We start from the raw sequence: 12,701 nt of genomic DNA, 5'->3' as shown, positions 1-12,701 counted from the left end.
AAAAAAAAGTTAAACCTCCAAGCTCCTTCAACTGATCGTCCCATGGGATTAATTTGAATTCACCATCCTAATTGCCCTCCCCTCTCAGACATGAAGGAAACTTCAAAGGCCTATTTTTTTCTATCATAGTTCTTCTAGCCACAAGGCTTCTATAATGTGTTGTAATTCTTCAGTAATGATGATGGACAGGAGTCAAAGATATCTTCTAAAGAATCCTAGAGGTGAAAAATATTTACCATACTTTAAAGAACTCACCAGGTGATTGAAAGACATAGGATTGGGTAGGAATGCTGGGGCGATCGATAAACACCTGGTCTTGATTGACGAGGACCTCCTTGATCATTGGTAATCCACTTACAAACATAAAGGTAAAGCCACCCACATGTGTACAGAAAATATTTCCATATTTCCTGGCAAACTGAAAAAGAATTAGGTTGAGTTGCAAAATTCTGTTGACATTCAGGCTATTTTTAATCTGTTCTATTATCAGATATCATTCTAATAATGTAAAACATCAAGTCCAGTGGAGTCCACTCAATTCAGTTTGATCCAATTCCACTGAATTCAGTTTATCTCACCCCAACAAACACTGACTTATCCAACTGTGCTGTTCTAGGAGCTGAGCAGACAATCACAAATACCGAATTGTTCCTTCCCTTGAGGAATTGACATTGGAAGGAAATGATCTGTGCATATATAGCTAAATACAGAATACATACAAAGGAAATTCTAAGTCATTTCAGGGGAGACTAGCATCTGGAAGGGATCAGGAAGACTTTCTGGAGAAGATAAACCCCTCAAAAGCTGAGCTTTGAAGGAAATGGGAATTCCAAAAGACTCGGGGGAAGAGATCATAAATTCCAGGCTCTGAAGTGGTTACTACATTCATGTCAGCATGTTGGGGTAGGGCTATATGACAAAGAACAACTTAGAGCCTAATTTTGGGGAAAGATTTACAGGTCAATATTTGGACCATTGGTAACTTCATTGGAGTGGAGAGAATGTAATTTCCCAGGAGGTAGGGGCTGTTATAATAATTTTCAATACCTAGCATAGTACCTGGTAAATAGAGGGTGTTTATGAAATGCTAGGTAATTGATTGATTGGGCCTTTTCTCCCACTGACATAGATCAAAGCCCTTTCAAAACTCTGTTGATTGTCTCTGAGAGAGAAGATGGGGGAAAATCATTCAGCACTGTTGTCACCTCGGTCATGAGCTTCTCTGAATTTAGCAAGGCTTGTCCTCAGGTAGGAGACAACCTGAAAGTCTGTCTCCACAGGCTTATCTGAAGCCATTACAACTTGTTAGGGCCCGAGGATGTCTATTACTTTAAGGGCCTTGGACAGTGAAGGACCTCAAGTTGTGAGAATATGGCAACTAAATTAAGACTTCAAAAAGAAAAAATAGTGATGTGAAAGGTGGGATGTGATAAGGGTTTATGACTTGAAATCTAGTAAGAACTGAGTTCATTTCATACCTCTGAACCCTACCAGAAGCCAAGATTTTGTTTGTAGTAACTATCTCAAAAGGGTGTGTTGAGGATAAAAAGAGATAATTGGTGCAAAGTTCTCTACAAATGTGCAAGGGCTATATCAATCACACCTGGAGGCAGCATGGGTTACTACATAGAAACCCAGCATCAGAATCAGTATCACAAAGACCTGGGCTGAAGTCCCACCCATTACCCATGCCAATTGTATGGTTCTTGGCCAGGAACTTAAACTTTGAATGTCCCAGGTAGGAGGTCTTCAGTGGGTTACTCCTGGATCTGTGCTTGGCCCTGCACTAACATTTTATCAATGACTTGGATAAAAGCAAAGATGGAGCACTTATTTGATTTGCAGACAACACTAAGTTAGATGGGGTAGCTGGGTGATGGAATCAACCAAAAAAAAATTCTAGATGGTTTGTGGTTGGGCTGAATGTAATAAAGTGAAATTTAAAAGGAATAAATGTAAAGTCTCACACGAAGGTATAAAAACAATTTCACAAGTACACTTGCTCTGAAAAAGATCTAGATCTTGGCAACTGGGTATTCTTCCCTTTAAATTTCCTTTATAATCCATATATATATACACACACACACATATATATATACATATACACATACTTATATACATGCATATATACATACATATCTATATCTATGTGTATGTGTATGTATATATATATAAAATTTTTTTGGCCAGGCAATGAGGGTTAAGTGATTTGCCCAGGGTCACACAGCTAGTAAGTGTCAAGTGTCTGAGGCCTGATTTGAACTCAGGTCCTCCTGAATCCAGGGCCGGTGCTTTATCCACTGTGCTACCTAGCTGCCCCCTATAGTCCTATTTTATGCCTTTCAAAAAATGATATGTATCACCACATTGACTGCCAGAGGGGTCCAGGATAAAAAGAGATATAATACTCCTTCTACAGGGGTTGAGTGGACTGTGCTTAATATGAGTCAGAAGCATGATATGACAAGTTAAAAAAGAAGTCATTATCAGTATTTGGTGAAAAGAAAATTACTGAAACGGTGACAGCATTAATATTCACATCCAGAATTGACCAATAATGTAAGTGAATGTCAGGGACCTGACATGACTTGTCTAAAGTCTTAAGATCAGAGTCATGGGCCATGGGTCCTCAACTCTTCCTGTGTGGTATGTTGCCACTGTTTTAGTCTTGGGAAGGCTATGGACCCCTTCTCAGAAGAGTTTTTCAATGCATGAAATAAAATATATAGGATTATAAATGAAACTAAGTATGTTAAAATACAGTGCTCAAAAATATTTTAAATTAAAATTCAATGGCCCCAGGTTAAGCACCTCTTTTTCTAGAATTTGAAGGTACCTAAGAGGCTGCCTATGTAATTTCTGCAAAATTAATGAACACTTATTAAGTGCTCACTGTGAGCTGGGTAGTGTGCTAAGCACTGGGGATAAAAAAAAGCAAAAGACAGTCTCTCACCTATCACTTTATAGATGATGATAATAATAATAAGAGCGGACATAGGATGCTTAATGTCAATCACTGTGTGAAGCACTTTACACTTATCTCACTGTATCAGATTCGAAGAAGCTGAGTCAGAAGGGACTGACCATGAACAAAAGGAGCCTCCATGGTGACATCCCCCAGAAGTGATGAGCATGAGTTGCTCCAGGTCCCAGAAGACCTGAATGTCAGAAGGGGGATGTGGATGCAGGCCCTTTGATCACCAAACCAGACCTCATTTCCATTGCAAGAGGCTGCTTCCCAGGTAGGCCCCAAGATGGATGGCCACCCAGGTTTGAGGCTGCCCAATCCAGCACATTTTCCAGGGCCCCAGTTCCTTTGCCTCCCTCACAACAGGTGGATTCTCACCCTCCCATCTCACTCCTTACCTTCTGTACGGTGATGTGAGGAGTCTTAAAGTCCATCTGGAAGAGGTTGCCCACTATGGGCAGCCCAGGAGGGCTCGGGGGATAGTTTAGATGCTGCCCCCTCCTCTGCAGATAGTATGCCAGGATCAGGAGGATGGCAAAGAGGAGGAGGGTGTGTAGGGGGGCTCCTTCCCAGAGAGAAGGGAGCAAGGTTCCCAGAGGGAGCCGCATGCTTCCTCAGCTCTGGTGCTGAGGCCAGACAAGCCAAGCTCCTCCTCCCTCTCCTCCGTTCTGAAGCAAAAGCAGCTATGGGGCCACCAGCAGCAGGGTTTATGTGAGACACAAAGCTTCAGCTGTTTTTCTCCTTGCATCTGCTGCCTGGGCTGGCTTTATGGGCTGGCCAGTGAGAGCTCCAGGAAGTTCCAGCCTCCCTTCTGTGCCCCAACCCCCAACCCTTTGCCCTCTGCCAGGGCTTGCCTCCTGGGAACAAACACACCCTAACCCGGAAAAGAAGCCTGGGCTTCTCTGCTGAGAACCAAAGATACAACTTTGCCGGGGACGCCCTGGAATAACAAAGTGAATGGACCACAGTCTGAAGTGGCAGGAACCAGTAGTGAAAGCTATTGTTTGGGGTTTTTTTGGTTTGTTTTTTGAAAAATAGATAAGCTGGTGGGGAAACAGTGGTAGTTTGATGATTGAGTGTGTATCTCTTCTGTCATGTTCTTACCTTGACAGAAGCTTTCTAGGGTCCATCTGGCTATTAAAACAGCCAGCAAGGACTCATGGATCTTCTCTCGCAGAATCATTCTTTGCCTTCCATAAAACCGGTAGAAGGAATGTCAACATAGGACATAGGTTCTCTCGGGAGATGTATTTTTTCCTTTGGGAACGTGTTGCTTTCTTACTTTTCTATAAAACTTTCTTTTCCTCCGCTGGTCAATTACCACATTCTTGCAAAAGCAAATTTTTAAATAAAAAGGAAGTTATTTACAAAGATGCTTTGGGGATCATATATTTAGAGCTAGAAGAGATCTTAGAGGCCATGAAGTTCAACTGCATCTTTCCACAAATGAGGAATCTGAGGCACAGAAAAGTTGCATCGAAAATTTTGAAGCAATATTTAAATCCATTTGTTTTTCAAATTTTGTCTTTAACATTTAATACTTGTGTAATCTAGATGGCACAGTGAAAAGAGAGCCTGGCCTGGAGTCAAGAAGAATCATCCTTGTGAGTTCAAATTTCACCCCAGCCACTTATTAGCTGTGTGACCCTGGATAAGTCACTTAACACTGTCTCACTTTTCTCATATGTAAAATGAAGAAGTTGAAGTGGATGGCCTTTGAGGTCCCTTTAGCTCTGAATTTATAATTTAACAATTTGTTATTGTTGACAAGGAAGTTTCAGTAAACCTCACTTATTGTTTGGGGCATGTGACTTGCCCATTGACATGCCTCCATAATTTCATCTATAAAGTGAGGGAATAGGAAGAAAATTCTCTAAGGTATCTTCCAGCTCAATAATCAAGGATTCTATACAACTAAGTCTTGTAATCACTAGGGGTAGAGAATTAACATGCAAACTACATAAAGCAATATATTATGTAGCACAAAAACCTGGCTACCTCCCACCTGGCCTTTCAGTACACTCTAGCTCCCAGAACCTGAAAGTCATTTGCCAAAAGTTGTTGGCAGTGAAATTGCACAAGAACCCAGGAATAACAAACAGTTGGCACCTTACCAACCAAAGCTCATACCCAGGAAGCTGCACTTTATTATAACATATATGGGGGGGGGCAGCTAGGTGGTGCAGTGGAAAGAGCACCGGCCCTGGAGTCAGGAGGACCTGAGTTCAACTCCGGCCTCAGACGCATAACACTTACTAGCTGTGTGACCCTGGGCAAGTCACTTAACCCCCATAACCCCATCAAAAAAAATAAATAAAATAACATATATGGTGTTACAGATACGTATCTACTCATCCTGATCTCCTTCATTTCCAGGTCTTTTGAGTCCCCCAACCCCTAGATTTAACCATTTAAGTGCAGACTCAGAATTATACTATTCAGACTGGTCACATCTATCAGGACTCTTTCGTCATTGACCCCAAACTTTTGGAGTCACTTGTGAAGAAGGCACTAAGACCCAGAAAACACATAATCAATCTCACTGGAACTCCATGTTTGCTCCACCCTAATTCTCCATGGTCTCTGTATATCCCAAATCAAAGTTCACTTTAGGTGTCGTGGTGAATGCAAAGTTTGAGAGACGTGATTTCTGGGTAACTAATCATTTCATTAATTATGGCTAGTGAATTATTAATGAAAGGATGGTCATTTGGCCATCTCTTGTGAACCAAAGACAGATTATGGCAGCCTCTAGATACGTATATACCCTTGGTAGAGTGAGTGTTTCTGACGGCAGACAATCAACTCTGATTGGTTAATAATTATGAGAAGAATGAATATTATAAAGAGAGGTGGACCTATTCCAATGAGGGGCTGAGGATATGACTTTGATTATGTCACTCTTACCCCCAGACCGCCACAGCCTCTGGCAATATAGACAAAGTTTCTAACCTCCCCCCAACACAATGGACTGGAATTCATCTAGATTAAATTCTCTTTACTCTTTAATCAGAACTAATCTTCCTCAGTTGGGTAGAATCTAAACAAGATTGAGCTGAATATTAAAATCCCATCTCATTATCAGCCCTATTCTTCAGGGGCTCATTTGACCTAATAGAAAATGAATGAGAGAATAGGAAGGGAAAAAATCCTCATTCTCCCTAATAGTAATTGGTTTTCAATAGAAGAAAAAACAATCCTTTCTCTCATCCCCCCATTTAACTCTATCGAGAGACACAGTCTGCTCAGTAAATCACTATCACAGGGGTTTCTAACTATGGGACTTATGAGGGGATATAATGTGAGGGGAAAAGAGAGATTGATTTGGCACTTTGACAAGATCAAAGGGGGGGCAGTCCCTTCTGACAAGCAAACCTTACAGATAAAAAGTGCACAGGGAAAAATAAACAATAAAAAAAATTGTCCATTTAAGAAGCAGCTAGGTGGCACAGTGGATAGAGCACTGGCCCTGCAGTCAGGAGGACCTGAGTTTAAATCCAGCTTCAGACACTTAAAACTTACTAGCCCTGGGCAAGTCACTTAACCCCAATTGCCTCACCAAAAAAATTGTCCATTTAAGGCTCAAAAATCTCATCTTTTACAGCTGCCGCTTCTTGAGACACCATCTGATCCAGCCCTCTGCTCTGTCTATCCTCTCAGAAAACTTAATAGCTTACTAGCTTCTCTCATTCAGATCACTCATAGAAATCCCCTTCTCTGTCAAAAAATCTCTTAAAAATTATCCTTTTTCCCCCCTTTTTTCGCAGGGCAATGAGGGTTAAGTGACTTGCTCAGGTCTTCTTGAATCCAGGGCTGGAGCTTTATCTACTGCACCACCTATCTGCCCCACAAAATTAGTCTTCACACAATTTTAGATTTACTTTGCAAATGACCAGGTCAATTAGTGACAGTTAGTTTAAACCTTATGTCTCTACTTTAGAAAAATCAAATTTTGAAACTTATAGAGCACAGAATTTATATTTTTAGGCTAGTCAAATGCCATGCTGATATATCTAAGAAATTAAAATACAAACCAAAAGTTAGAACTTAGTTTTTATAATTGGCAGTGTTCATTCCCAACTAGGAGGAAAAGTTCCTGTTAAGGAGCCAATAACTAGACACTTTTTATAAGATGGGCTCCAATGAATTCTTGTGTAAGTTGTCATATTAACTACAATTGTAACAAGAGATGTTGGAATAGAATGCATGCATACATAAATTAAGAACAGTACTTATTAAATAAATTGTTTATTATAAAGCTTTTTCCATTTTTAGCCATGTTCAAATGAATAACCCCTAGTGAAAAGGGTGGTGTTTTTTTTAAGTGGATATCTCTTTAAGGCATTTATAAGATAGACCAAAAGTCAATCTTCATTTGAGATAACTAATTGTGACAATATTCTTTTTATTAACACGTAAAAGAAACAGGGTATTAAACTATATAAGAAACTTATATCCTGGTTTCACAAATCTTTACATAATTGTCTAATCAAAGGACCTTATGTCATAAGGAATAGAGATAGAGATAAATGATATAGAGATAGAGATATATTCTATACAGGAATATATATATATATACATGTCTGTGTATATGTATATGTATGTATATATATATATAAATTCTAAAATTCTAGGCCAAATAGTTCAAATCTTATTTCTGCATCTCACTATAGTATCTCAGATGTGTTCTACTATTAACAAAAGACCTACTTCATTATGTTTATACTGACCACTTAACATGATTATATAAATTTGCCATAAAGGAAGAAGAGGAACATAGCTATAGGGTAAGGGAAAAATATTCCCCTATCCTGATGTCAATTCAGGACTGGGAATAGGATAGCCAATTGCCTTGAGCCAGGTTTAAAGTTAGTCAGGTGTGATATTTTCTATACAAGAAGAAAAGTCGTACTGGGGAAATCAAGTCAGGAGAATCCTCCATCAGTCTATGAGTCCATGCCAAGAGTCATTCTTCTAACTTTCTCCATTAGAACTCCACTCTACCTGCAGTTCATGGTTGTCAACACCATAGAGTTTTTGGCATCATGGATCATTGACTTAACAGCATTCCTTGATGATCATACCTGGAGCCATACTCAGAATAATATCAGTGACAGTACCATAAGGTCATAAATAGCAAGTTCCAGTAATCCTAGCTTTGGGTCGATTCAGTTTTTGAGGATCACATGTCCTAGATAACAAGTATTGCTCACATTGGTAATAGTAAAAAATTCATCATATACAAATCACAACTTATCTTGCTTTAGTTGGAGGGATTTGCTATGAGAGGAAGAATTAGGGACATGAATTTAGCACATCATTACGATTCCTAAAGGCTATAAACAGCCTACTGTGTGGAAGCAGGTGAGCAGATTTCTTGCACGGGCAAATGAATTGAGTCCAACCTTAGCCTTCCCAAGGTAATCTCCCTACCTCATTCTCAGGGACAAATATTCCCTAGCCTTAGATCTCAGGTGTCATTCCCATTGAGCTCCTGGTGTTTCTTTTGAATCCTCATTTAAGGTTGTCCCAAGGACACAACAAACCCAAGAATGAAATTCAAAAATAAATTTTCACAGTCCCCAAAAATGTTTTCCCTCAGATAGATAATAAGGTTGCACTAACACAGCTGGGGTGGATGCAATTGGTATCAATATTATTGGGTTGTTGCCACAAATTAGCTAACGAAATTTATCAGGTTTTTAAAGAATCACACCAAAGATTAAACTCTCTTTTCTAAAAGTATTTCTATCTCTCAAAAACACCTTAAGATTTATCCTGGGGCAGCTAGGTGGCTCAGTGGATAGAGCACTGGCCCTGGAGTCAAGAGTACCTGAGTTCAAATCTGGCCTCAGACACTTAGCACTGACTAGCTGTGTGACCTTGGGCAAGTCACTTAACCCTGATTGCCTCACTAAAAAAAGAAAAAAAAAAGATTTATCCTGATGTAAAAAGAAAATCACTAGACTTACATGAAGTAAATTATTTGGAAGTTTCTAAACTGACTAAATCTATCTCTTATTCAACCTTAAGTGCAAGATCAAGTTGGTATAAAATGTCTTAAATATCATAAATAAATATCAAAAGTACCAGAAATAAATTCCTAACTACTATCCCCCTCTCATCCCAAAGTGTTTGCAATGGGGAGGAGATGCCATTTTTTAAGCGAATCAATGCCAAAAACATGCCCAAGTAAATTAATCTTCTAAAATAAACCTTAGGAATTTAACCAACAATCTTACAATTTCCATAAGTTGATAGCTAAATAATTTTAGGTGAAACTTCCTCTTAAATATGGACAAACCTGAACATTTATAAGTTCTTGAATTACAATACTTCAGAATATTACAATGCATGGCGAGAAGGGCTGAAAAAATGACATGAGTTTTCAAATATTTATTTTCTTTTATCTTCCTTTACCAACAACATCCAGATTATAAGGGAAGTTGCTTTTCTACCAGCATCTGACACAATAGTTTACCATATTTCACAATAAGAAATTTTAGAAACATAGCAACAGCATAAAAAAGAATATGTATTTGAACTATTTCCAATCAGGTAACCTCAGTCCAGTACACTGTCTTTCCAAATTACCTTACACAGAAAGTCACTCATCTCATCACCATTAGGATTTTATATTGATCTCATCTAAATGCCTTTATAGGGTTATCAAATATGAAGCAATTACATCTAATTATGAAATAATAATAGCAGTTAATATTTACATAGCATTTGCCCTATGCCAGGCACTGTGTTAAGCACTTTACAATCATGTGTTCCTCACAACAACACTGGAAAATAGGTACTATTATTATCAGTTTATAGAGTAGCAAACTGAGGTAAATAGCCATAAGGTAACTCGCTTGAGGTCACAGCTAATAAATTTCTTTTTTTTCTGTTTTATTTCCAAGGCATTATCAGCTCACACTGCTTTATTGCTAAAAACCAAAAACAAACTCTAAAAGTATAATACATCCTTGGGGACTTTCCAATGTAGGTTTTTAAAGAACAATTCCTCTTTAGACCATCAGAATCTCTTCTTCAAACCCCAGAAGATGCATAGATATAACAGCAAGCTGCCTTTGGCAAAGTTTCCAATATATACAATGAGTAATTCTAAAAATACTAACATGTAAAATATAATAACTGTGCAATAGGGTAGAGATTACAGTACTACGTGTGCATACAGCAGATAAACAATCTCCATCAACTAAAGCAAGTCAACATAACATGTAGAATACATGAAGTGGGTCTTTCTAATCTAATACCAAATTGTTTGCCATGAGGTGCTTAATTAGGACTTGACTTCTTGAAGCAATGAATAATATAGAAAGCAAATGAACCTGTGACATCTTGACTATCAACTCCCTCTGTTTTGTGTAACCCCAACTCTTCCCTAAGCATGGCTTGTGTACCAAGGGGGGAGGTTACCATTCAATATCAACTCATATATTAAATATTGGAAAAAATCCTTTTAAAAATTGAAGTAAAAATAGTGTGTCCCAAAATGTCCCAAGTGAACATCTAAGGAAACCTTTTGAGACCGCCATTCTATTTTCCATTTCTGATTTTGATGCTTTAGAAACTCTCATTGAGCTGGGCATATAGTATGTGCTTAATAAATGCTTGTAGAATTGAATTAAATTCACTGGTCACCTCAACTGAGTTGAATTGTAAAGGATTTCAGAGATAGATGAAGTCACTTTGGATTGGTATTGTTGGTTCTACCTCTAAAGACTGGTAGATTTTGTTATCATCATCTCTTTTCCCAGGAATTTTGTTTAATCTTCAACCTTTGATTTAGGGAATTCCTTTTAATTTTCTTATCTATAAACTGAGCCTACCCCTCCTCACCTTTCAGAGTTGCTATTGTCATGATTAAAACCTGTAAATAAGACAAACTGAGGCAAAAGGGTTACAGGCATGATTAGTTTATTAGCAATGGCTAGCAATTTGCCAATAAAATGGGTCTGAGACCACCTCATTTAGTACAGTAACCTCATTGTGAACTCCCAGAGCACTTTTATAGGTATAATTAGAGGAACATTAGAAAGAGGAACATCAACAATGAATGAACAGTGTTCACACTGATACACATGGATGTTTACATTTTCTGATTGGCTGGAGTATTACAAGAATTTCCATTATCAGCATGGAAATCTACCTTGTGTAAGCATCTCTGAAAGGGAACCTTTACAGGAATGAAAATGACATTTTAACAGATTAGCAATGCTGAAGGTGTGGGCATGCCTAGCTCCATGTGACTAGTAGCAAGGCTTTTAATAGGAACGAGGAATGCAGCTCATCAGCTGATGGATTATTACTTCACAATGTGAAAGTCAAAGGAAATAATGAACATGAAAGTGAGTGGTTTATAGAAGAAACAATCCTCAAGTATTTATTGGATTGCTTCTCCATGCCAAGAACTGGGCTGTTGGCTTTATGTCCAAAGACATAAAGAAAACAGTCCCTGCCCACAAGGGGTTTACAATTGCTAAGGATCTCTAAGGATCATCCTCATCGACCTGTGGAAGATTCCTCTAACTCATGTAAACTCTCTGAATCCTCCTCTGAAATTGTACCCATTGTTTAGGTTATAAGAGCAGGAGAGGGAATAGGCTAGGCACAGGAGACACAGTAGTAAATGACACTAGTAATGTAGTGTTGGATAAACCCAAAGACTCCAGCTTCTGGGATAGGAACTTAGTATTTGACAAAAACTGCTGGAAAAACTGGAAGACAGTATGGCAGAAATTAGGCATAGACCAACATCTTACACCTTATACTAAAATAAGGTCAAAATGAGTACATGATTTAGACATAAGAGGTGATACCATAGGTAAATTAGGAGAGGAAGGAATAGTCTACCTTTCAGATTTTTGGAAAGGAGAAGAGTTTATGACCAAAGAAGAGATAGAGAATATTATAAAATGCAAAATGGATGATTTTGATTACATTAAATTTAAAAGTTTTTGTACAAACAGAAGCAATGCATCCAAAATTAGAAGGGATGCAGAAAGCTGGGAAACAATTTTTATGGCCAGTACTTCTGATAAAGGCCTCATTTCTAAAATATATAGGGAAATAAATCAAATTTATAAAAATACAAGTCATTGCCCAATTGAGAAATGGTCAAAGGATATGACAGGCAGTTTTCTGATGAAATCAAAGCTATATATTCCCATATGAAAAAATGCTCTAAATCACTATTGATTAGAGAGATGCAAATTAAAACAACTCTGAGGTACCACCTGACACCTATCAGATTGGTTAAAATGACAAAAATAGAAAATAATAAATGTTGGAGAAGCTGTCGAAAAATTGGAACACTAATGCATTGTTGGTGGAGCTATGAAATTCTTCAGCCATTCTGGAGAGCAATTGGGAATTATGCCCAAAGGGCTATAAAGCTATGTATACCCTTTGACCCAGCAATACCACTTTTGGGTATTTTTCCCAAGGAGATCATAGAAAAGGGAAAAGAATCCACATGTTCAAAAATATTTATAGCTGCTCTTTTTGTGGTGGCAAGGAATTAAAAAATTGAGGGGGTGCCCATCAGTTGGGGAATGGCTGAACAAATTGTGGTATATGAATGGAATGGAATTCTGTTGTGATGTAAGAAACGATGAGCAGGAGTTAAGAGAAACTGGAAGCACTTACATGAAATGATGATGAGTGAGATGAGCAGAACCAGAAAAACATTATACACAGTATCATCTACATTATGTGT

General features: G+C 38.3%; 1 protein-coding gene across 5 annotated transcripts in view; it reads right to left on the bottom strand.

Annotated features, from left to right (window-relative positions):
• The window catches only part of LOC122752760 (cytochrome P450 2J2-like), a 40,657-nt gene extending 37,015 nt beyond the window's left edge, over window positions 1-3,642 (bottom strand). For 4 of the 5 annotated variants that reach the window (XR_006356206.1, XR_006356207.1, XM_043999654.1 and 1 more), the window contains exons 1-2: window positions 3,367-3,642; window positions 256-418 (exon numbers count right to left, since the gene is read on the bottom strand). Coding sequence is in view for 2 of the 5 variants with exons in the window: in XM_043999654.1 (XP_043855589.1) it covers window positions 256-418; window positions 3,367-3,576 (373 nt within the window). In the remaining 3 variants the exon portion in view is untranslated. The remainder of the gene's footprint in view (window positions 1-255; window positions 419-3,366) is intronic. The other variant, XM_043999656.1, reaches the window with a different exon arrangement.
• Window positions 3,643-12,701: the final 9,059 nt, after the last annotated feature.

Source organism: Dromiciops gliroides, chromosome 4 (genome assembly GCF_019393635.1).
Source record: "Dromiciops gliroides isolate mDroGli1 chromosome 4, mDroGli1.pri, whole genome shotgun sequence".
In the NCBI taxonomy this organism is placed as follows: domain Eukaryota; kingdom Metazoa; phylum Chordata; class Mammalia; order Microbiotheria; family Microbiotheriidae; genus Dromiciops; species Dromiciops gliroides.
The sequence above is the reverse complement of the archived record's forward strand: the minus strand, read 5'-3'. Positions and strand labels throughout refer to the sequence as shown.